This window comes from Trichechus manatus, unplaced genomic scaffold (genome assembly GCF_000243295.1).
Source record: "Trichechus manatus latirostris isolate Lorelei unplaced genomic scaffold, TriManLat1.0 scaffold00071, whole genome shotgun sequence".
Lineage (NCBI taxonomy): Eukaryota > Metazoa > Chordata > Mammalia > Sirenia > Trichechidae > Trichechus > Trichechus manatus.
In genome coordinates, this window is record NW_004444007.1 from 5312942 (window position 1) to 5339854 (window position 26913).

At 37.2% G+C, this 26913-nt stretch overlaps 1 protein-coding gene across 1 annotated transcript in view; it reads right to left on the bottom strand.

The window, feature by feature from the left end:
* Positions 1-1457: 1457 nt before the first annotated feature.
* TACR3 (tachykinin receptor 3) overlaps positions 1458-26913 on the bottom strand; it is a 90369-nt gene continuing 64913 nt past the window's right edge. Inside the window, exons 4-5 of the mRNA XM_004380201.1 lie at positions 4073-4269; positions 1458-1979 (exon numbers count right to left, since the gene is read on the bottom strand). Coding sequence (XP_004380258.1) covers positions 1667-1979; positions 4073-4269 — 510 coding nt within the window. The 3' untranslated portion in view covers positions 1458-1666. The remainder of the gene's footprint in view (positions 1980-4072; positions 4270-26913) is intronic.

A 26913-nucleotide genomic window follows, 5' to 3' on the forward strand; every position in this document is an offset into this window, starting at 1 on the left:
TAAAATTAAAAAAAAAGATTCTTTTTATTATTGATAGAGGCAAAACAATCAAGTAAAGTGATAGAAGTAATTGTTTTAGATGGATAGCTTTGAAACTATAACTGAATATTTTAAAGGAGAAGTTTCTATGCATATATGCACCTTCTTATAAGGCTTCTGCTTCCTTGCGCAGAACTGACAGTATTCCTAATTCAAGGAAAGATGATTTATAAGCACTGAGGTCTGGAAGATAAATGCCACACTTATAAGTGTAGCTTGTTTTATGTCTCTCAGAAATGTGCCTGTATATTATTTCTTATAGTAAAACAGGTGCTTCTTTAGAATTATTCGTTCATTTTTTTCTGCAGAAACCTTTCAATTATCTAAGGAGATGAAAAGAAAACACTCTATGGAAGGGGGCATGTTCACTCACCTTTGCCTGGTACGCGTTTGCATTTACCCACACGATTGATTGTCCAGCCTTCTCTAAAAGATGACTTACCTTTCCACATCTTGCCTGATTTCCCTATATGTATATTAGTAATTTTCAATCACATTTCCTTTTGTCGCACTTAAAACTCCTTTTCAAAGAATTTGGATTTGGAGATATGGTCTAAATTTTTCTCCTAGTCCTTACTCCATTTTTAATCCAGGCAGGGGATAGTTAATCAACATTAAAGTTGATAAGGTCAATCTCCACCTTAATTTTTTTCCTTAGGTTACAGAGGAGAAACACACCTTCCTTTGGAGCTGGAAGATACTCCTATTTACTTTCCTCACCATGAATTACGATCTTTAGTTCTTGTCTAAAGATTGACAGCTAGTTTCAAAGATAAGTGGGGCTATTCTGGTCTTCATTAAAAGGCATCTTTAGTGTTTTATAATGCACCTTTTTTTTTTCAATATTTGTGAAAAATAAAAGAAGGAGAATCATAAGAATTTTCTTTGACCTTTTAAAGTCCCAACTTTGACAATTTCTTACCTTGCCATTTTAAAACATGCATTGGTTCAAATGTAAATGATTTTTTTTTTCTTCTGAAATCACTTTCTCAGAGAAATAATAAAAAGAGTGACATGCACACCTGCCTAGTAATTTGACTAGATTTTCCTTTTTAGGTAAATTTCATGGAGAGAAATTTTAAATCTTTAGAAAGTTTCATTCTGCAAAGTGAATTTTCTTGAACAAAGTTTTTCATAGAATTCCTACTTTTTGATGTTGAACTTCCATCACTCTAGTGGGAAAATGAGTGACTAAACTTTTTGCTGTTTTATAGTTGCAGATGAATAAGTTCCATTTTATATAGACTTTATTTCTATTCACTCACAATATTATATTTTAAAGCTTTAAAGAGTTTTTGAAAAACTGCCTATCAATTTAATAACAGAAATGTACACTGAAAATTTTTAAAGAGGAAAAATTGGACATAAGATATTTTTCAGTTGGTTGCACATAGTAATTTACAGTTTTCAATGAATATATTTAAATCTCATTTTTTTGGTGGGGGCAAGTGTTTTAATAGTGTTTTTGTTACATTCATATGCCACCTTTCTCAACTGAAGCATAGCTACCTAGAGATTGCCCCTCTGTTGGCAGAGGATATGTAGGACAGGACCAATGGACAGAAGAATGGGGGTCTATGCTGGCACTATGATGCTCTCACACTACTCTTCACAGCAGGAAATGGATTTAGGAATATTCATCCACAGAAGTATGGGGCGAGCTTATGAAACTTGAAGTGGTGGAGGCAGATTTGGAATTCCTGTGGGAGCAGCCATTGGAATTTGGATCTCTTGGCGCCACTCTCTTCTTCCGACTGGATTTGGAATTGTCTGCATCGCTGGGGTCAAACACCACTGTCATGGACTCCATTCTGGTCACGGTGCACATGCTGCTTTGCCGAGTCGGGTGAAACCTGGTGGTCTTGAGTTCCAGCTCATCGTAGCTAGAAACTTCGATAAAAGGACACCAACGAAACGCTCTCTTGAAGCCAGCTCGAAATCTGAGAAGCGGGCCACAAGGAGAAAAAGACATGTTTTCAAGTGGAAATTTCCTTCAGCTGCCATAGAAAACCTCACTTAAGGTGGTTGGGCCACCTCAGGCTTTAAATTTGATTTTCTAATCAAACTCTTAGAATTTATGCCACAATATGTGTATCAGTCTTCTAAGTTTTTCTTGCTTGAATTGACTCTTAATTTCCCATCACAAGTCACGGAATAGTAAAAGCAAGCATCAGGTAATCAACATGCCAAAGAAACAGTGCACATTTCTGCAGTGATTTTATACATTTACATAAGTATAATTGAATTAGGCTTGCTGGTTAAGGCACTTAAAAAAACAACTTCTTTCAAAATAGCTTCTTTCACAAATAATTACACATTTATAAATTAAAGTCTCATTTAATGTTAGAACTAACTGCTAATCTTGATGGTTTATATCTAATCACGTATGAAAGTGCAAAGTCCTCGGCATTGTAAACCATTAAATGAAGCTGATTAAAAACAAATGTACTGCTTGTGGGGTGTTTCAAATTGAGATATGGCTTATGAGGTTAATGAAAAAGATTAAGGGTTGATTAAGTATTTAACAAACTTAAGGCACAGAGTAGCAGAAGCCCAACTGGGAAGAGAGTTTAGGGCTCAGCTCACTCAGTTACTCAGAAGAAGTTACATTTCTACTTGTGCACAAACTATAATTCGTTTCATTAAAAGAATTACCATCCCTGTGAGGTTTAACCCTACCCTTTCATGTACTGACCATACAGCAATATGTTTTTATCTGGAAAACACTTTTTACCTTTTTAATACTCTCAAATTTGGCTTTATATATGCCTACATTTTTTTTTTAAAACTTACATAAAACCCATTTCAAAGATCAATTATTTTCTGCTTTGAATTTTTTTTTTTTTTTTTTGATACTATGTGTTTTCATTAATGCAAGCATGCTGAGTCACGGAGTGTGTTTAAATTTTTGGTTGGTAATACAGATTTTGAGAAATATTATCTGGTACTACATGATTAATCGCAGAATTTTTAAGGTTTTCAAACTCATACTTAGCAGTCACCTGCCTTTACCATCAGACCTTGGCTGGTGATGTTTTTTGTCGTATATTCCATTAAGTTACATGGGGAACCCCTGGTTTTCCAAATATGAGACAAAAAAACAAAATCAAACCCACCAGGGGTCCCTAACTATCACACAGGAAACCACAAATATGCTTACGAGGCTTATCTATGGGTACAAAAGCCAAAAGAGACAGAATTTTTACCCAGTCACACTTCCTGATTACAATACCTTATTTGCAAGCCTCATACCCCAGCTATATTGCTTCAGCTAACATTTCTTTCACTTTTCACCATTACACAAGTCCCCAGTGGAGGGCAGCCAATACTTTCAGTGGTACAAATATCCTACCAAAGAACCTGAAAGCTGGAAAAAGTGGGTGGTACACCGTATATACCACGGATCATGAAAGAGTAACCACCTTTCTCTTGACAACCCCAATTTCTTCAAAATACTTCTCTACGGAAGCTGCATCCTCTCTTACTCACCCAATGTCATTGTGCAGGGAGGAGGGTTGGAATTTCTCTTATGCTTACTATAGCTTCCTACCACTCCCATAGCAACATCTTCTATTTGGAAACTATTTACAAAGTATCCTTTTTTAATTGCATCCACTCACTTATGCCATCATCTTTCCATCTTGTACAAATTCTCTATGCATATCTAGGACATGCCTTCATTTCTTTGAGGACTTGAGCACCTTTCTACCTTACCTCCTTTAATCATGAGTATATTTCTTTCTTTTTTTGGTGAGTATATTTCTGAAGAGTTTGCGGGGAACATTTAGTTCATATAAAAATTGTCCCATTGGAACCTTTAAGAACGTTGTTTTGAGGATGTAGTTATTAAAGTGGGATATTTCCTAATTAGCGGGTGTCTACAATCCATCAAACTCTGTGCTTCTTTTAGTTCATTTAAAATTTCCCTTCCTTTTGTATTTTCAATTTGTACCAAGACACTGGAACAACATTATATGCTTCTACATGAAGGCAGGGGTGGCAAGATACTTGTATTTGGTAATTTTGTTTTTACCTCTTATTCAGACAGCAGTAGATGATGGGGTTGTACATAGTTGAGCTCATTGCCAGCCAGAAACTGGCCAGGTAGACCTGCTGGATGTATTTCCACCTATTCAGTTGTTGATAGATTGCAGTGAGGATGAAGTAAATATGATAGGGCAGCCAACAGATGGCAAATGTCACCACTACAATAATCATCATTTTTACAACCTAGAAGGAAAGAAAGAAAGAGGTAATTCTTGGAAAATTTAAAAGTCATTAAATACGAAAGATCCAATAGCTTCCCATACATCATATTTTTCTACCAGTAGAGTTAAATACATAGCATGCCAAAGGGATAGTCAACATATTAAAAATTAGTGAGCTGATATAAGGACAACTGCCTATGGTAAGTCTCAAGAAAGCATGCTTGTATCACCATTTCGTCTCTATCCAGCCTTGGTGAGTGGATGGCACTAACCCAATTGTAAGCAAATATATTTTACCCGGCCTGAAGAAAATCAGTGTTTACAAAAACCCAGGGAACCTGGTAAAGAGTGAAGCAGGATCTAGGATTTGGCTGACACACCCTGCACTATACAGTGGGGATGGGGGGGCATCATATCTAGGGAAATAGACTTTTGAGGCACTATAGAGATATATTCGGCTGTAAGGGCTGGGCTGAGCTAGTTGCTCAATATGTATTATAGCCTGACTATAAGTTAAGACTATTCAAAATTCTTTAATATCATGCTTACAAGGTAAGTTTCTGAATATTACTTCAATTTCTCCTATAATCTGATAGTTGGGAAAGGTTTCCCTGGATAGTGATTATGTATATTCACATTAGTCTGAGGAAATATCACTAACTTTAAATTTGTAAATAGGCAATTGGCTTATACAACTGGTTTACACATCAATCTTGAGTTTGGTAAGAATGGGTCATTTCCTTTGACACTACGATTTTGAACCATAATATCCAGGGAGGCCCTAGCCAAAGTAGCATGTCAGCTTCTCTGTCTCCTTCACCAGGTTTTAAACCCTTAAAAAAGCGGGAGAATGTCTTAATTATCTGAATATTCCTAGCTTCTAACACAGTCCCTGATATATAAATGGATATAGAACGAATGAATGATGAATGACAATCTGTAATTTATAACAGGAGGTTGAATGAGAGGACGTTTTGTGTGTCTGTAAATGAAATAAAATTTGTTCTATTCTCTGTGTCTATAAGACAGAGTCAAAGTTGCTGAACACTGAGCAGTGTGGCTTTGTGTTAAAAAGGGAAATAAAATAACATTCTATACCTCATTTAATATTTCTCATCATTTCTCATCTGTCTACTAAATTTATTCAATCCTCCTATGGCAATTTGAAAACAGTAAAAGTTGAACAAAATTATGTTGAACAAAATTATTTTGATGCTTACCTGCTGTTGGATTGGAACATAAATCAGAGAAAATCCTGACATAAATGGACTATGAGGCTCTTAGAACTACAAAAATACATTATTTATGTACTGAACTTGTCATTTGACCATAAATTGGAGGTTCAGATGAAAGTTGGCAAGGTTAAGAGTCATGAGAGACATGATTCTAGAAATAGACAAAGCATGAAATGGATCAATGTGGAAGGCAACGCTTCCCTAGGGGCCTAATCACTGTACCATCCAGGTGACTAGTATTGAGCTCATGGAAAATTGACCATCAGAGCTGAAAATCCAGGTCAATAGCTCACAGAATGTCATCTTTGGCCACACCATGTAAAATCTTTTGATTTTCTCTTGGTGTTCTTCAAACTGTATTCTTTTTCCAAAGAACTACATTCAAATTTCTACAAGTATCTCTCAAATTTCTTATTCATATATTTGTGGGATACAGATAAGATCATATATTATTATAATTTACATTTATGCAATATATTACACATTTAATAACTTATTGTCTTCAATTACACATTAAGAAACTGAGGCAAGGACCAAAAGATTTGAACACTCTGATTTATGAAACTAAATTATGGTCTTTACAACACAGACTCCTGAACTAGTTCTTCTTGTTTTTTATTTGTTTCCATTAATAATATTAAGTGAATGTCTACTGGATCTAGAAAACAGTTATGGGAAAAATAATGAATAAAGGGCCAATTCCTTACTCTGAAGAAACTTAAAATGAAAAAAAAAAGGAAAATGCAAAAATTTTATAAAAATTCATATAAGTTTAGTAAGTATAAACATGTTGTCTTAGTTATCTAATGCTGCTATCACAGAAATACCACAAGTGGGTGGCTTTAACAAATTTATTTTCTCACAGTTTAGGAGGCTAGAAGTCTGAACTCAGGGTATCAGCTCTAGGGGAAGGCTTTTTCTCTCTGTAGGCTCTGGAGGAGGTCCTTGCCTCTTTTAGCTTCTGTTCCCAGGCAGTCTTCATGTGGCTTGGTATCTTTCTCCCTCCATCTCTGCTTTTTGCTTGCTTATTTAATTTCTTTTTATATCTCAAAAGAGATGTACTCAAAATACACGCTACACTAATCCTGCCTCACTGACATAACAAAGACAACCCATTCCCAAATGGGATTATAACCACAGGCACAGAGGTTAGGATTTAAGATACATATTTTGGGGGAGAAAACAAATCAATCCATAACACATGTGCAAATAAAATTGAAAATAATATTTATAAGAATGTACTAGTTTATTGTAAGCAAGTGTTATTCAGTAAATATTGCTGACTAGAGGCTCAGGCAATATTAGACTGAATGAAATGGAGTCTATGGACATTATCGTTCTTGAATCTGGGAACTTCATACCATTCTTTGAACATGGCAGGCAAGCTCCTGCCCTAGATTATTTGTCCTGGCTCTTCCCTCTGCCTAGAAGACTCTTCCCCCCAGTAATTCCCCTTGGCTAACCCTCTCATCTCCTTCAAGCCTTTGCACAATTATCACCTTTTCTGTGAATCCTATTCTGACCAACCTATTTAAAATTGCAATCTGCCACTCCAGCACTCCCCAAATCTTAGCTTGCACGTTATTTTCTGTTTATTTGTTATGTTTGTTTTTTACTTTGTTTCTCCTCATGCTAAAATATAAAAGAGCAAGGATGTTCTGCTTGTTTTGTTCACTGATGTATTCACTGAAGTATCCCAGTCACCTACCATAGGCTTCAAACATAATAGTGCTCAATTTTTAAAAGAATAAATGAAAGTGAAAACAAAAAGAAACTAAAAGACATATAGTTGGGTAAGAAATGTCTATGGTTTTAGTAAGTCATTAATTACTGATATTGTTTGTGTTCCAAGTTAAAATGTGCATGTGTATATAAAAAAAGCCTGACATTTACTGCTATTCCCCTTTTCAAGGCAAACAAGTTAAGGTGAAGGGCATCAGTGCACAAACAACATAACCAAATATTGTTTTGGGTGCATGAAAACATTACATTTCATTTGGAATGAATGTTAAGAACAAGAAAATATCTATGATTATGTAGACATAGTAAAGGCTACTATGTCAAATATGCTGTTGTTGTTAGGTGAGTTTTGACTCATAGTGGCCTGACATACAGAGGAACGAAACACTTCCTGGTCCTGTGCCATCCTCACAATCATTGTTATGCTTGAGGCCATTGCTGCAGTCACTGTGTCGATCGATCTTGCTGAGGGTCTTCCTCTTTTTCGCTGACACTCTACTTTACCAAGCATGATGTCCTTCTCCAGGGACTGATTTCTCCTAATAACATGTCTAAAGTATGTGAGACAAAGTCTCGCCATCCTTGCTTCTAAGCAGCATTCTGGCTGTACTTCTTCCATGATTCGTTCATTCTTTTGGCAGCCCATGGTATCAGTATTCTTTGCCAACACCATAATTCAAAGGTGTAAATTCTTCAGTCTTCCTTATTCGTTGTCCAGCTTTCTCATGCATATGAGGCAATTGAAAATACCATGGCTTGGTTCAGGTGCACCTTAGTCTGTAAAGAAACATCTTTGCTTTTTAACACCTTAAAGAGATCTTTTGCTGCTGACTTGCCCAGTGCAATGCATCCTTTGATTTCTTGACTGCTGCTTCCAGGGGCATTGACTGTGGATCCAAGTACAATGAAATCCTTGACAACTTCAATCTTTTCTCCGTTTATAATGATGTTTCTTATTTGTCTAGTTGTGAAGATTGTTTTCTTTATGTTGAGGTGTAATCAATACTGAAGGCTGTAGTCTTTGATCTTCATCAGTAAATGCTTCAAGTCCTCTTCACTTTCAGCAAGTAAGGTTGTGTCATCTGCATATCGCAGGTTGTTAATGAGTCTTCCACCAATCCTGATGCCACATTCTTCTTCATATAGTCCAGCTTCTTGGAATATTTGATCAGCATCCAGATTAAATAAGTATGGTGAAAGAATACAACCCTGACGCACACCTTTCCTGACTTTAAACCACGCAGTATTCTCTTGTTCTGTTGGAATGACTGCCTCTTGATCTATGTACAGGTTCCTCATGAGCACAATTAAGTGTTCTGGAATTCGCATTCTTTGCAATGGTATTCGTAATTTGTTATAATCCACAGAGTTGAATGCCTTTGCATAGTCAATAAAACACAGGTAAACATCTTTACGATATTCTCCGCTTTCAGCCAGGACCCATCTGACATCAGCAATGATATCCCTGGTTCCACACCTTCTTCTGAATCTGGCTTGAATGTGTGACAGTTCCCTGTTGATGTACTGCTGCAACTGCTTTTGAATGATCCTCAGCAAAATTCTACTTGTGTGTGACATTAATGATATTGTTTTATAATTTCCCCATTCGGTTGGAAGAAAAAATTCAAGCCTCAAGTTGCAATAGTGAAGCATTCTATGGTTAAAATACTGAATGATGCAGGAAGCATTAAAAGAAGATGGAAGGAATACACAGAATCACTGTACCAAAAAGAATTGGTCGACGTTCAATCATTTCGGGAGGTAGCGTATGACCAAGAACCAATGATACTGAAGGAAAAAGTCCAAGCTGCACTGAAGACATTGGTGAAAAACAAGGCTTCAGGAATTGACAGTACGCCGATTAAGATGTTTTAACAGTGCAGCACTGGAAGTACTCACTTGTCTATGCCAAGAAGTTTGGAAGACAGCTACCTGGCCAACCCACTGGAAGAGATCCATATTTGCGCCTATTCCAAAGAAAAGTGATCCAACCAAATGGGGAAATTATTGAACAAAATGTTAAGTATAATGCCAGCAAATTTATATAAAACTTGTTTGACTGATCACAGACTCTCTATGCATGGAATTGTTTTCTGACAATATTTGAGGACCTACAAAAGTTCTGATATAACTTTCAACCATCAACATGGAAGAAGTCCAGAAAAATTTGAGGAAAAAAAATGTGATAATGGAGCAAAAGTTTCAGGTAACCCTTAACTCTCACATATAGGGTCTTTAGAATATGATGCAAAACATTTAGAAACTTATTTGAAGACTTTTAGGAAAATTGGTTCTTTATTTCAGTGACACAACTGCTATAATATATTCTATATTTATTTCTATAAAATATCCTTTAACTGTTAGCTTAGCTCTTCATTCACAAAACCTTGTAGCTATTTGAGATGTCAAGGTCTCAGGACCCAAGTTTTAGTGTAAATGCGAATGTAGGCTCTTGGATGGAAAAAATTGGCTTGCATTATGAAATGCTGAAATCATGACACTGTAATCATAAAATGCTAAGGAAAAGGGCACTTCATAGCACTATTCCTGAGCAATGACTGACATTCAAATGCTGTGAGCATTTCCCACTGTGTCATCATGTCTGGACAATGGCACTAGCACAGACAGGCTATGAATGCTAAGCAGGAAAGGTAATCAGTTGGTAGACTTCCTGAAACTCTTGAGAAGTTTTAGGCAAGATAGAAGTCTGGGGCAGAGGCATTCAAGTCTTTCAACATGTCTTAACAAATTTGATTGTAACTTGTGTAAAGGTTGATTGATGTTGAGCATTCCATGAAGCTGAATGACATATACTGCTTCTGAGGCAATGGGGGTTATTTTCCATGGCGACACATACAGTTGTGGCCACCCACTGTCTATGGTACAGGAACTTAACAGGAAGAGGCAGAACGAAGGTGGGGATAAGTGCTGTAGCTCTGACAAAGTTACAGCACCTGTTTTTAGTAGTTAAGAATCTACTTCCACCAATAGCCAAATCATGACAGTTGGGATGTATGATTGCCCACCAACATTTTCCACCTCTCAGATTGATTGGAGAACTGCTTTTCCACTGATAGTGCATGCTGCTCCAAGGCTCAGGCCTTTATGACTGTTTGAAACTGAAGAAATGGGTGTGTGCTGCAAATTACTGTTTTCACAGGGTGTTACATGAGGTGTCTGAATTTTGCTAGGAAAAAAGAACATTGAGAATTTTTATTTGTGACACTTATGTCCCAGTGGAGTCAGGGGTAGAATTAGTGGGACGAAATATGCCCCACTGGACTCTAAGGATAGGCTTGTGAGGGGGGCAAGAAAAAAAAATCCATACTACTTACCAAAAATTCAGACACACTCAATGATTCATCATGCTTCCATGCTTCCATGCTTCCATTAATAAAAACACAAAAAATTCAAAGCAGAAAATAATGGGGTCTTGAGGAGAATTTATATGCAGAATTGAATTGCATGTCTTATTTTAGCATGGATAAGTTTTGGGAATATTTTCTTCATGGATCAAAAGGAAAAATAATCTTTGCTGTTTGTATTTTGTACAGGTTAGCCTGGAATTCCTGCAGCTATTCTGATCTATCATATTAAATTAGTATAAATTAGTATAGGATGAATGCATAAAAGAAAAAAAAAATCAGTGTAGGAAATTAAATAAAATGCTGCCAACCAGGAAAAAAAATTTAGGTATCATATTCTTCAGGGCAGGATTTATTCTTTTTAAATGTCTGAACTGAAAACTGTCAACTCTGCATGACAGGAAACTTCTTGCTTTGTTTATAACCTCCTCGGCACTTGATATTTTGAGGGACCATTCCATTGACTAAAACCTACCCTTCCACTTTTCAGTTCATGAGCACACCGCCACCATGCAGGATGCAGGCTGTTACAGATTGAATTCTGTCCCCGCAAGAGAAGTGTGGAAGTCTGAACCCCTGTACCTGTAAATATGACCATGTTTTGAAACAGAGTTATTTGTTATACTGGAGAAGCCATACCAGAGTTGGGTGGGTCCTAAACCTAACCACCTCTGAATGATGTCTTACAAAAAGAGCAGAATAGATACAGAGACACACACACAGGGGGAAGACAGATGTCACGTGAGGACCCATCTACAAGCAAAGAACGCCAAAGACTGCCGGCAGTCACCAGAAACTAGGACAGCGGCCCACAGAAGGAATTGATGTGGCTGAGACCCTAATTTGGACTGTGAGAAAATAAATTTCTGTTCTTTAAAGCCAAAAAACGCTTGTAGTATTTTTTGTAACAGCAACACTGTGTAACCATGAGGCAATATGCTGGTTCAACTTTATAGGTCTGTCACCCCCACTAAGTTGGTAGTTTGCAAGCAACATCAGCCTATCCTGAACGCTGTATTGTACCATATCTTGAGTTTGGCAGCCAGCTACTTGTCATAGGCCAAATATACCAAGCCATCTATTACGTGAGGAGTAGAAAATTGTTGTCAATAGATAGATAATTATTCCAGAATTCAATGCATCTGTCAGCACTACTATACTTGTTCTTGGACTTACTGAATGCCTGATACACTCTCCTGGCATTTCACACAACATTGACAAGAACTGACTAAGAAATCCCACTTCTTAGTAAAAGAAATGAGGCAATGACCTGGTGTTCATGGGATTTACTTCTCTTATCATGTGCGCTAACGTTCATCTTGATTTGCATCCTGACATGCACAACAATGAAATTTTGCAAACCTACCTATGGTTGGAGTATACTTTGAAGGCTGTGGTAAATGCCCAGAATCAGTGACAAGTGTATCAAGCCACAATATATGGATTCAAGAACAAATGGAGAGGGTTGGGGTGGTAGCCTCTCATTCTTACACTTATGAACCACTTTCCAAATCTTTGTTTCTTATCCTCAATAACTCTTGGAGCAATGTCTGGAGGTAGGGCAAAGGCTTCAGGTGAGAACATTTCCTTGCTTCCATGGACTACTCCCCATGTGGAAGGTTGTAGTTGGAGGTAGATCAGAGTGGGGAATCTCTAGAACACAGGGCCCAGGGAAGTGGCTCCTCTTGCCCAGGTCACTGGGGGATACTGCAGTAAGTTGGTGGTTAAATTTGCCACTCAGTTAATTGTTGCCAAATAGTGAGACAAGGCTTGAGAGAATTAGAGGAGGAAGGCGCATGGTCTGGAGAGTGTGGACTCCGAGAAGAATGTCCCTTTTGGAGTGATTTGGATGTTTTTTTTTCAAATTGAGGAGGGCATGAATGCATTCGTGGATGAATATAGAGTAGCTGGATCACCTTAAACAGGTATCTTTAGAATTGTAGAAATTTAAGTCAGGTGGGTTGGGCAGGCATGGGTAGAATATAATAAAAACCTTATGCATGAGTCTCTTTCCTGAAAATTACGTTTTATTCTCATCCTCCAACATCATCATCAGAATGTGCTAATGAATTATACAACATGACCTTGCTAACATCTGTCCATAGTTGCTAGGAGTAGAGATGAATAATTGACTCACGATGAATCAATCAGTTTTCACTCTCCTGGGAATTTGGGATGTATAGATTGAATCATTTAGCTATGGTGATATGAACTGAGAGATTACGTCAACATAAAGGCTGAGGAGGCTACTTTGGTGGCTATGATGAATGCTGTGTAAATTTATGACGGAATAGAGAACCAAAGGTAGGCTTCAGAGGAAGAAGGAAAAAAAATTAGGAAAAGGGGAAAGAGTTCCAGAGTTGAGCGATCACAAGGCTCCAGGGAAAGTGAGAAGGAGAGTGTTACTATGAAGTGGAGTGCTGGGTGTTGCAAACAGTTAACTGTTCAGCAGCAAACCAAAAGGAGGGAGGCTAGAGTTGAACCAGAGGTGCCTCGAGAGAAAGGTCTAGTGATCTACTTCTGAAAAAAATTAGCCACTGAAAACCCCGTGAAGCACAGTTCTACTCTGATACACATGGGGTGGCCATAAGTGGGAGTCAACTTGACAGCAACTGGTTTACTGTGAGGTCTGGCTTACATTTTGCAATTACATTTCATGAGATTCTTCTGTATCCTTATGATGCACCTTCTCATTATTTGAGCTAATTTATTGCTTTCTCTGGTCTTCTGTAATGTGTGTGTGTGTGTGTGTGTGTGTGTGTGTGTGTATGTAGTATTATCTGAGAATATTCATTTCTTCTATGGAGGACAAGGAAAACAAATGGGATGGATGAAACTCAACAGAAAGGCTCAGTATATGTAATAATTAGAACTACATGAAACACATTAATGACAGAGAATAAATAGAAGATATGTATGCTGATCATAATTTAAACGTATGAAAAATAGAGAATAGAAAAGATTAACTCATAAGTTACCAATCATTTTCTTCTAGATTGACAGCTATGTCATCCCTAAGTCAGACAGCCTCTGGTGACACCATCATGTTCCCATTCCTAACCCACCTATACTCTGTCTAAAAACACAGATAAAATTCATGTTCAGCAGGCTATCTGGTGAAATACAGCTCTGGCCAGGCACACATGTCACTGAATATCTCCAATATGGCAATTGTGTGTTCACTCCAGGCACTTTCTATCTGCTGACCCATGTTGCTTACCTTGAGCTATGGTCCTCATAGTCCCACCATCAGCAGGGAAGCCAATATGGCAGAGTGAAAGAGAAGACTTGCAAGTCTTTTAGGATTCAGGGAGTATAGTTCTTCCATCCCACTTATACCTTTTAAGTGTGTTAACCTCCTCCATCTGGTTCCCCTTGCTTCTTGCTATATATTTTACATTGATTTAATAAATTGTGTGAGTCAAGCATCTTGATTTGTTTTGTGTGCCTTTCTGTTCCATGACCTCTCAGATATCTTGCTTGGTAACGTACTTGGAGGCTACAACCACTGCATCAAGATAATTTGCCACACAACTTCCTTGCAGTCAAATAATCCCTGACTAGAAAATGCACCACAGATTTAGCAGGCTCTCCAGATTTATTGTTGTTATTGTTAGCTGCCATCGAGTCGGTTCTGATTCATAATGACCCTATGTACAGCAGAACAAAATGCTGTCTGGTCCTGCGTTATCCTCACAATCATTGCTATCTTTGAGCCCATTGTTGCAGCCACTGTGTCACTCCATCTCGTTGAGAGTTTTCCTCTCTTCACTGACCCTCTACTTTACCAAGCAAGATGTCCTTCTCCAGGGACTGGTCCCTCCTGATAACATGTCCAAAGTACATGAGGCAAAGTCTCGCCATCCTCACTTCTAAGGAGCATTCTGGCTGTACTTCTTCCCAGACAGATTTGTTTGTTCTTCTAGCAGTCCATGGTACGTTCAATATTCTTTATCAGTACCATAATTCGAAGGCGTCAATTCTTCTTTGGTCTTCCTTATTCATTGTCCAGCTTTCACATGCATAGGAGGCGATTGAAAATACCATGGCTTGGGTCAGGCGCACCTTAGTTCTCAAAGTGACATCTTTGCTTTTCAGCACCGTAAAGAGGTCTTTTGCAGCAGATTTGCCCAATGTAATATATCGTTTGATTTCTTTACGGCTGCTTCCATGGGCGTTGATTATATATCCAAGTAAAATGAAATCCTTTACAACTTCAATATTTTCTCCATTTATCACAGTGTTGCTTAATGGTCTTTGTGAGGATTTTTGTTTTATGTTGAGGTGTAATCCATACTGAAGGCTGTAGCCTTTGATCTTCAGCAGTACGTGCTTTAAGTCCTCTTTGCTTTCAGCAACCAAAGTTGTGCGCTCTAGATTTATTAGCAGACTTGAAATTATTTTAAGATAAGCCAAGATAAGTTCCATAAGAATTTACAGGCCTATTTATTTCTAGCCACACATTAACAAATTAAAATAGTAATCTCAAGAGTTAGTTATGGGAAAAAAAAAAAAAAAAACTTTCAATGAAAAGCAACAAAATTTAAAGCACTATTTTACCAGCTATTTATGTCAGCTTTTGCTGCTTTACTATCAAAGCCTGTGCTTGAGAATTTCAGCCCCAAGTGAGCAGTAAGAACTTAGTAGTACCTGTGAAAAAAGTGCAGAGTTGTTCAGAAGATGAGTTGAATTTTGACAGGATTTTCAGACTTAGGTGAGCATTTAGGCATACGATGTTTATGTCGTCCAAGAAATTGGGCACCGTTGCTAAATCTAACATGTGCATTCAATAAACGATAGCCTAGCGGAATGCCTGTATGAAATGATGTCAAGTCCAAACAAGTAGTTTATGTATATCTGTATTCAAATAAGGGAAAAAAAATGTGTGTGTGTGTGTGTTTTGTGTGTTGTATTTATACTCTGCTTCTTCTTTACATTTCATTGGTCATGCTTTATTTTTAATGTAATTTTACATTTCCTTTGGATACGTGGTCTTTAAAAACCTTCATTGTGAGGTTTTCAGGCTTGCAATGATCTAAAGCCAAAGAAAGGGGTGCAGCTACTAAAAGGTGATTTGATGCCTTTAAGTACTTTCTTAGAAAAGAAAAAAGTACTTTTTCTAAAGTACTTAAAAAAGAAAGTACTTTAAGGCAATGGGAATAAAAACTGGTGTATTGATCATGGTTAGACATAAAAACTTATAGAGGCTTAAGGACACCCCTTTCTCTGAGACTTAAGGAAGATGGAAATGATGGGAAAAATAAAAAAAGTTTGAGATGCTGAGGACAGTATGGATTTAGGCTTCATTTCAGTAAAGTAGGAGGCAAAATACTGTGCAGAGTCCCAGTGAAAATGGAGATCTCCAGAGCAGTTTGGATTGCCTGCAAAATTGCTTTCTTGTATGCGAAAGGACTAAGAATGTATTCTAAATAATCTCCCTTTTCTTCAGTTAAGCCTGTCTTAGGATATATAGGTGTCTGGGTGGTGCAAATGGTTTGCGCTTGTCTACTAACCTAAAGATTGATAATTTGAACCCACCCAGGAGCATCATGGAAGAAAGTCCTAGCAATCTGCTTCGATAACAATTACAGCCAAAAAAAAAAAAAAAAATCCTATGGAGCAGTTCTGCTTTGTAACACATGTGGTTGCCATGAGTCGAAATTGACTTGATAGCAATGGGTTTAGGTATACAAGGCCTTCCTCACAAGCACTGTTTTCCATGTGAATTGCCTTGTAACAGAAAGAATGACAAGCACACAAAGTTTGCTTGCTGAGTGAAGTGACAGATTCTTCTTGGTTGTTACATGGCTCAAAAATCCAATTTAATCTGTCACTTGAGCTTAGACTGAAGAGTGGACACTTTGATTAAAAGAAAATCTTTCTTTGTTACCATATTTAGGTAGCACTACTGAAGGAGCAGAGCTGGTATGCTTTATTTATTTTAGAGGAAGAAAGTTAAGATAGAAAATAGCTATAAACACCTTCTCTGGTTTACGGAAACAACAGTAGATTTATTTACCAGTATTTCTAGCATCTAAATGATTAAGACCTATGTCAACAAGAATTTCTTTTTTTAAAAGAAGTTATTTTTAAATTATTTTTTAAAAATAAATTCTCATGTACTATGAAGGGTTGCTTAAGTTTTGCTTTGAAAAAATATTTTTATAGTGTATATATTCTTACTGAGGAGCCGTGGTGGCACAGTGGTTAAAGTGCTCGAATAGATCAGAGGTTAACTCACCAGCCACTCTTCAGGAGAAAGATGTGGCAGTCTGCTTCCATAAAGATCACAGCCTTGAAAACTCTATGGGGCAGTTCTACACTGTCTTACAGTGTCGCTGTGAGTCAGAATCGACTTGACGGCAATGCGTTTTGTTTATATTCTTATTATGATACACTTAGAATTTCGTATGAGTCAGAATCCACTTGGTGGCAACTGTTTTTTTTTTTTTTTCCTGTGACATGAGAAAGAATGGGGCCACTTCAAGTTTTTGAGGCTCTTGTTATATTAGAAAAGGAAGAAACGTCCAAATATGATTATAAAAATGTGTTCTATTTTAAAGGTTTGCTGTGGCTAGGTGCCGTTGAGTCGATCCAGACTCATAGTGACCCCATGTGACAGTGTAGAACTGCCCCATAGGGTTTTCTTGGCTGTAATCGTTACAGAAGCAGATTGCCAGGTCTTTCTCCTGCAGAGCCACTGGGTGAGTTTGAACTGCCAACCTTTTGGTTAGCAGCCGAGTGCTTAACCATTGTGCCACTAGGGCTCGTTATTTTACATGTTTACATCTAGCAAATTCACACAAAAATGTAATGAAAGTATGTTATTCACAACATATGGACAAAATATATAAAATATGAATTCATAGTGGACTACAGTAAGGTAGGCTGGCAATGGAACTGAGTTTGCAAAGTTCTAATCAATGTCTTCTGCCGTTACCTACAGAGATGAGCTGCGTGGTTACATTGTAATTGGACAACAGAGACCACATTCCTGTCTCAGTTTTTCAAATTTCTCTTTCACAGACTCTAGAAGCAGCGTTTTCAAATTGTCATCCTGTGCTTTACTCAAGGACTTTCTCCTCCTACCTTTCAAAACTCAGAATTTCCTTTTACTTCCCCTTACTACCATTCCTGTGGCCAATTTCTTCCGTTACAGATTCAAACATGAATATGGACAGATTTATACAAACTAAAAAATATTAAATAAGGACTCAGTACTTCAAACATTTTTTGTGCCTATTTCTTACAACCTACTCCTTCACTCTTTATTAAGTACAGTGCTTTTAAGGACAAATGGATGAGAACTCTAAATCCTTGAAAATCTCATGTATTCATTACCCCTGGAAGTAATAAAGCAGATCTGCTGAAATGCTAAAAGGAAGAGTCTGTAGTTACTGTTAGGGGCTCATATCCTCTGAGGTTCATGGAAGGGAAGAGAGTTAAGAGGATTTCTGCCTCAAGGACCTCTTCTAGGGAAGAGTATGTAAAAGAGGAAAGAGCTGCAATCAACTGCCAAACAGCTGGCAACAAGGCACAGGGTCGTTTCATCCCTCTCTGTTCTAGGAGTTTCAACAAGAGCTCTGAATCTCGAGAGTGTGCCCCGTCAGGTGGAGAAGGCTAGGCTGACATCATCTGCCAGACCAACAGATTGTATGCATTGCTGTATGTTGACAGAACTTGTCCTCTCAAGAACACAGAGTTAGTAATATACTGTGCTCTGACATGTTGAGCCAGCCAGTGTCTTAAAATGCTTTCACTATTGGCTTTTTATCTTAAAGGTGTACATACTTCAAGGGGCCCTAGTGGTGCAGTGATTAAGTGCTCAGTTGCGAACCGACGGGTCAGCTGTTTGAATTCATCAGCTGCTCTGTGGGAGAAAGATGTGGCAGTCTGCTTCCATAAAGATAATAGCCTTGGCATAACATGGCATAATATAGTTTGTAAAGAAAATGTTTTATATCCTACTTTGGTGAGTGGCATCTGGGGTCTTAAAAGCTTGTGAGTGGCCACTAAAATACTCTGCTGGTCCCATCCCGTCTGAAGCAAGGAAGAATGAAGAAAACGAAAGACACAAAGGAAAGATTACTCCAAAGGACAAATGGACCACAACTACCACAGCCTCCACCAGACTAAGTCCAGCACAACCAGATGGTGCCTGGCTACCACCACCGACTGCTCTGACAGGGATCACAACAGAGGGTCCTAGACAGAGCTGGATAAAAATGTAGAACAAAATTCAAACTCAAAAAAAAAAAAAGATCAGACTTACTGGTCTGACAGAGACTGGAGAAATCTCGAGAGTATGGTCCTTGGACACCCTTTTAACTCAGTACTGAAGTCACTCCGAGGTTCACCCTTCAGGCAAAGATTAGACAGACCCATAAAACAAAATGAGACTAAATGGGCACACCAGCCCAGGGACAAGGATGAAAAGGCAGGAGAGGACAGAAAAGCTGGTAAGGTGGAACCCAAGGTTGAGAAGGAGAGAGTGTTGACATGTCGTGGGGTTGGCAACGGACGTCATAAAACAACATGTGTATTAATTGTTTAATGAGAAACTAATTTGCTCTGTAAACCTTCATCTAAAGCACAATAAAAAAACAAAATTACAGCCTTGGAAACCGTATGAGTCAGAATCAACTCTATAGCAGTGGGTAGGTGGGTACTTCATTCATTCTTCAAAAAAACATATATCTCGAATATTTAAGATTTCACTTTTCTGTATTGAATCTAGTAGAAAATAAGATCAACCACTGAAAATTAATATATTTCTCTACAGTATCTGACAAACTAAGAAAGCATGGTATATAAATAATGTTGTTCTCCTTATTTTTAGTTATCTCGAAATAAATCTATGTGATTTGCTCATGTTACTTCTCTGCCTGGAATGCCCAGATCCCATTTCTTTTCCTATAAAATACTCTATCCATCCTTTGAGAGGGTACCTCAAGTAAACCTCTCTGAGTAGCTTTCTTTCATTTCTTCAGGCAGGTTATATACTTCCTAATTAGAGTTAGCACACCATAGTAATGTTTTATAACACAGATACGTGTTATAGTCAAGCAGGTTTCTGTTTCTCTCAGTTAACATCAGGGCACATGCATATTTATCTTTGTGTCCCCAGAACTTAGCTTAGTTTTCAACATTCAGTAAATGCCTGTTGACTGCAGGTGTCTGATTTGCCCACTCATTTTTTGAGCGCTTTAATTTAGGAAATATTATTTATCTTTGTATTAGCAGTGTTTATTAGTGTTTAGCTCTATCATGCACACAATAGGAATCCAAACATATTATTTAAATGAATAAAACAAAAATAATTTTAAATATTTTACACCAATATAAAATTGCCATTATTGTCTCTGACATTTGTGTTTAGTAGATGTTTGCAAAGAATAGCTGTTTGAGCCATGCAATGGCATAGCCGTAAGAAAGTACAATTCTTTTTTTTTTTTTATTGTACTTTAGATGAAGGTTTACAGAACAAACAGTTTCTCATTAAACAGTCAGTACACATATTGTTTTATAACATTGGTTAACAATCCCAGGACACGTCAACACCCTCCCTTCTCGACCTTGGAGGACCTTGTTTTTTGGTAAATATATACATAGCCAAAGTTACACCATTTCAAAAGTTTCTACGTGTACAATTCAGTGACATCAATTACATTCTTAAGGTTGTGCTGCTATTCTCACTATCCTTTTCCAAATTATTCCATCACCATTATCTTTAACTCACTGCCCCCTAGGCTTCCCATCAAACCTTTTGAGTTGCTGTTGTCAATTTGATCTCACATACACAATTCTATTTTTTTTTTTAACCTTAGATGAAGCTTTACAGAACAAATAGTTTCTCATTAAACAGTTAGTACACATATTGCCTTAAGACAATGGTTAACAACCCCATGACATGTCAACACTGTCCCTTCTCAACCTTGGGTTCCCTATCACCAGCTAAGAAAGTACAATTCTTTTTGCTTACTTAATCTATTGTACATATAGATTACAATTGCTTTACAATAACGCCATTTTAAAAAGAAATTCATGCCCTAGGCTCAAGGGATACAATGTTGAATTAAAAGAAAAAAAGTATTATCTACTTTCATGACATCCTGTTAAAGAGATACCAGTTGTCATTGAGTTCATTCCAAATCATGGCAACCCTATGCGTGTCAGAGAAGAACTGTGCTCATAGAGTTTTCAGTGGCTGATTTTTCAGAACTAGAGTGTAGGGGCTTTTTTCTGAGGTATCTCTAGGTGGACTCAAACCTCTAACCTTTTGGTTAGTAGCCAAGCATGTTAACAATTTGTGTGACCCAGGGACTTCATTAAAGAGAGTCATTAAAAAATGAAACCACAAAAACATACGTAATTACAAACTGTGATAAGTTCTATAGAGAAAAATACCCCTATGTAGATTTGTGGAGCTGAAGAGAAGTTCTCTTTAGAAAGCAATGTTTAAGCTGAGACCTAGAGGATGTATAGGCAGAAGAATGAAGGGACCATCATTCCGGGACCTAATAATAGCACGAGTGAAGGCTGAGGAGTGGGAGAAAGTTTGCCGTGTTCAGGCAACTGAGAGGCAGTGTCATTGGAATATAATGCACGTGTGGTAAAGTTGTACAGAATTAGGTTGACAGAGTAAGTGGTAGCAAAAATATGTTGGACCTTGTAGATTAATTTCAGGGTTTTTAACTTCTTTAATTTTCTTCTTAAATGCATTGGGAAACCACTTAAATTTGTAAGCAGATTGAATGAGATGATTTACATTTTTTTAAAAAAAATCATCTTGGCTGCTGTGTGAAGAATGAATCTGAAAGGAAACAGTGTGTGTATGGGGAGACTAATTGGGAGAAGAATATTGTAGTGGACCTGATGATCAGTGATGGTATCTTGGGGAATTATTGCAGTGAAGATGGACAGAAGTAGAGAGATGTGTAATTATTTTTAGGGAGGTGAATCCTCAGGGATTAGTGATGTATCAAATGGGGGTGAGAAGCAGAGGAAAGTTTCAAGAATATCTCTTTTTCTTTGTTTTTTGAAATTTTTTTTTTATTGTACTTCAGGTGAAGGTTTACAGAACAAATAGTTTCTCATTAAACAGTCAGTACACATATTGTTTTATGATATTGGTTAACAACCCCACGACACGTCAACCCTATCCCTCTCAATGGTTTTTTTTTTTTTTTTTGGTGAAAATATACATAGCCAAAGATACACCGTTTCAAAAATTTCTACACGCACAGTTCAGTGACTTCAATTACGTTCTTCCAATTGTGCTGCTATTCTCACTTTAGATGAAGGCTTACAGAACAAAATAGTTTCTCATTAAACAGTTAGTACACATGTTGCCCTATGACAACGGTTAACAACCACACAACACATCAACACTATCCTTACTCAACCTTGGGTTCCCTATCACCAGCTTTCCTGTCCTCTTTTGCCTTCTAGTCCTTGTCCCTAGACTGCTGTGCCTCATTAGTCCCATTTTGTTATACGGGGCCGGAATATCTCTTTTTCTGATTTGACTATTTGGGAGAACAGAAATGCCACTGATTGGTATTTGGAAAACTGTAGGAAGAGCCAATTTTCATGCAAGAGGTAGGGATTAAAGTCAGACTTCAGTTTTGTGTATTAAAATTTTGGGAAATACTTGAGAAATAACTAAAGATGTTAAGTAGGCAGTTGATTATACAAACTTAGAGCTCAGAGAGGAAGTATTGACCTGGAACAAACATTGCAGAGTCAGTGATCTACAGTTAATATTTGATGTCATGTGAATGAATGAAATTACTCAGAGAATGAAGAGTGAAAAGTAGTCTAGACCAAGCCCTGAGTAACAGATATTTTGAGGTCAGATAGAAGCAAAGAGTTGAAAAAGATATGAGAAATGCACAGTGAGAGACTTGGCAAGGAAACTACTAGAATGTGATGTCAGGAAAGTCAAGAGAAGAGGGTTTTCTTCTTTTAAGAGGGACGTTTGCCAATCCTGTAGTATGATGCCCAAAGTTTTACTAGGATAAGAAATTACAGTTTACATGGAGACTAGTGGTGAACTGAACAAGAGCAGTTTTGTGATCATTTCTATAGAGAAAAATAATTGTGGAGGCAAAAAGACAAATTGGAGATGGTTAAAGTGTGAATAGGATGTGGAGATGTTATATGAATTTCACCTCAATAAAAAAGTAGAGGAGACTAAGGATTCTGGAGATAAAGGTAAATAATTTATTTTGTACTGTAAATTTTTGGCTATTCAAGTAAATGTATCCATATCTCTAACCTAGACCTCTCTCCTAAACTTCTGTTATCTCTTCTCTTTTGATCTTTAGGTGTTTTGCAGACTTGTTTTGTGTTTTGATAGACTTCTTCATTTCTCCACAGTTACTGTCCTCAGTTTCAACAACTGGAATTTTTAATTTAAAAATCACATTTTTAGTCTCAGTATTTCATTTTCATGCCATAATGTAAATGATCTTATCACTTGTGCTCTAGTTCCTGAAGTACAGCTTACTTTAGGCTCATAGTTATTTGTTTTCCCTCTAACACTTGGGTTTCCTAAGGTTTGCTGTTATTTTCTTTTTCCAACAGCAGGCTCTGTTCAACCATTCCTATCAGGATAAGCTGAAAGTGATTCTCTGCAGGGCTGCAAATCTGCAAGTTATAGAAAGCAAAGCCATTTCCTTTCCTGTTGGACAGCGTGTGTCTTCACTGGAAGGCAGAAAGACAGTCTGCTCCACGTGTACCTATTGGAAGCATTAGCCCTTTCACAGTCTTAGGAAAATAAGGTTGATGAGCAAAATCTTGTGCCTTTTTCCTTCACTGCAGTGCTCTCACTCCTCACACATTTCTCTGAAATCTGCCCACTTTTTCTATCACAGCTGTTTTATCATGTAGGAAAAATAGGTAGTGGCAAATGAGATGGCAGGGTTTCAGAAGAACTCTATCAGGCTACTATCTTTCCCCAGATAGATATATCCATCTGATGTTTCAAAGATATCTCAAAGTTTTATGTACAGGTAGTCCCTGACTTATGACGGGGTTCTGTTCCAATGACTACTCTGCCCTAAGGTGGTCTGATGTAAGTCAAATGTCTAACTTTTTTTTTTTTTAGTTTTCATTATTATTCCCTTTTATTATCAGTATCTTTATAAATAGGATCTTTATTTGTCTTTTGGGGCTGGAATGTTATATCTGAGAATGATAGCATCAGCAAATTACATGCTGCAACATTGTATGTAGTATATATCACTAATGGTAAAAAGTACAAAAAAAAGTCATAAGTTCGATTCGTTATAACTCGAATATGTTGTACGTTTAAGTCGGAGTCTATCTGTATATAAGGAGCCCTGGTGATACAATGGTTAACAGCTTGGCTGCTGACTAAAAGGTTGGCAGTTCGAAGCCACCAGCCACTCCTTGGAAACCCTATAGGGCAGTTCTACTGTGTCCTATAGGGTCGCTATGAGTCGGAATCAACTTGGAGGCAATGAGTATATGTATATAAAAAGCTCCCTCCCCTCTCTATACAAAAAAATAAGTTCTTTCCGTTCACTTCCCCATCTCAGTAAGTGGACTAGTGGCCCCTCTATCCATCCAGTTGCTGAAGCCAGTCACTTAGAAGTCATGCTTGTTTTTTGACTTTTCCCATTTTTACGGCTGCCTGCCTCTGCTCATGCAACTCTTTGCAAGTTCTGTCAGCTAAGTCACCAAAATATGACTTAAAACTTTTCATATCTTATCATCTCTATTGCTATAATCTCTGAGAAAACATCTTTATCTTTCTCCTGGACTAACTGCAATAGCCACCTAATTGGATTCTGCTTCCAAGCAGCAGCCAGAGTGGTGATTTAAAAAACACATTAAATTGATTACCTGCTACTTAAAATAGTCTTGTCCTAGTAGTAGCAGAACTTAAAAAAGGTTACTCAAGAGCATAATGACAAATTTAATAGGCTGCAAGAATTCATAGAGAGAGAGCAATCAGAAATTCAGAAGACTAACAGTAAAACTTCAGAATTAGACAACTCAATAGAAAGTCATAGGAGCAGAATTGAGGCAGTAGAAGTCACAATTAGTGAGACTGAAGATAAAGCACTTGACACCAACTTATTTGAGGGGAAATCAGAAAAAAGAATTTTAAAAAATGAAGAAACTCTAAGAGTTATGTGGGACTGTATCAAGAGATATAACCTACGAGTGATTGGAGTACCAGAACAGGGAGGGATAACAGAAAATACAGACAAAATTGTTGAAGATTTATTGACAGAAAACTTCCCTGATATCATGAAAGATGAGAAGATATCTATCCAAGATGCTCATCGAACCCCACATAAGGTAGATCCCAATAGAAAGTCACCAAGACATATTATAATCAAGCTTGCCAAAACCAAAGATAAAGAGAGAATTTTAAGAGCAGCTAGGGATAAAGGAAAAGTCATCTACAAAGGAAAGTCAATAAGAATAAGCTTGGACTACTCAGCAGAAACCATGCAGGCAAGAAGGCAATGGGATGACATATATAAAGCCATGAAGAAAAAAAATTGCCAGCCAAGTATCATATATCCAGCAAAACGGTCTCTCAAATATGATGGCAAAATTAGGGCATTTCCTGATAAACAGAAGTTTAGAGAATTTGCAAAAGCTAAACCAAAATTACAAGAAATACTAAAGGGAGTCCTCCGGTTAGAAAATCAATAACAACACAAGACTAGAACACAGGACCAAGCAACCAGATATAGACTCAGATAGGGAAGTTACAAAAATAAACCAAAGCTAAAACACTGAATAAGAAAACAGATATCAATATGTAAAACACGACAACATTAAAACAAAAAAGAGGGACTAATAAATGTAGACATAGATTTTTCATATGGACAGGAAGTAAAGGCAATATAAAGAAATAAAAGACTGGTATAAACTTAGAAAAATAGGGGTAAATATTAAGGTAACCACAAAGGAAACTAACAATCCTACACATCAAAATAAAAAACAAGAAAAATATAAAGGCTCAGCAAATACAAAATCAACAACAATAAAAAATATGAAAAGAAAATACATAAAGAAAAATGACTTAGCACAGAAAATTAAATGGAACAAAGAAACAGCAACACACAAAAAAAGACATCAAAATGACAGCACTAAACTCATACCTATCAATAATTACGCTGAATGTAAAGAGACTAAATGCACCAAAAAAGATACAGAGAGTGGCAGATTGGATTAAAAAAAACATGATCCATCTATATGCTGCCTACAAGAGACACACCTTAGAGTTAAAGACACAAACAAACTAAAACTCAAAAGATGGAAAAAGATACATCAAGCAAACAACATTCAAAAAAGAGCAGGAGTGGCAATACTAATCTCTGACAAAATAGACTTTAAAGTAAAATCCACCACAAAAGATAAGGAAGGACACTATATAATGATTAAAGGATCAGTACACCAGGAGGACATAACTATAATAAATATTTACGCATCCAATGATAGGGCTCCAAAATACATAAAACAAACTCTAACAGCATTGGAAAGAGAGAGAGACAGCTCCATAACAATAGTAGGAGACTTCAACACTTCACTATCAGTGAAGGACAGAACATCCAGAAAGAAGCTCCATAAAGACACAGAAGATCTAAATGATACAATCAACCAACTTGATGTCATGGACATATACTGAACACTCCACCCAACAGCAGCCAAGTATACTTTCTTTTCCAATGCACATGGAACCTTCTCCAGAATAGACCACATACTAGGCCATAAAGCAAGCCTTAAAAGAATCCAAAGCATCGAAATATTACAAAGCATCTTTTCTGACCATAAAGCCATAAAAGCAGAAATCAATAACAGAAATAACAAGGGGAAAAAAAAAAAAAAAAAAACACAAGGAAACTGAACAACACCTTGCCCAAAAACTACTGGGTTATAGAAGAAATTAAGGATGGAATAAAGAAATTCATAGAATCAAATTAGAATTTAAACACATCCTACCAGAACAGCAAAAGCAGTGCTCAGAGGTCAGTTTATAGCAATAAATGCACACATCCAAAAAGAAGAAAGGGCTAAAATCAAAACATTAACCCAACAACTGGAACAAGTAGAAGGAAAGCAGCAAAAGAAATCCTCAGGTGCCAAAAGAAAGGAAATAATAAGAATTAGAGCAGAATTAAATGAAATAGAGAATAGAAAAACGATTGAAGGAGTTAACAAGACCAAAAGCTGGTTCTTTGAAAAGATCAACAAAATCGATAAACCATTGGCCAAACTGACAAAAGAAAAACAGGAGAGGAAGCAAATAACCTGTATAAGAAATGAGATGGGTGATAT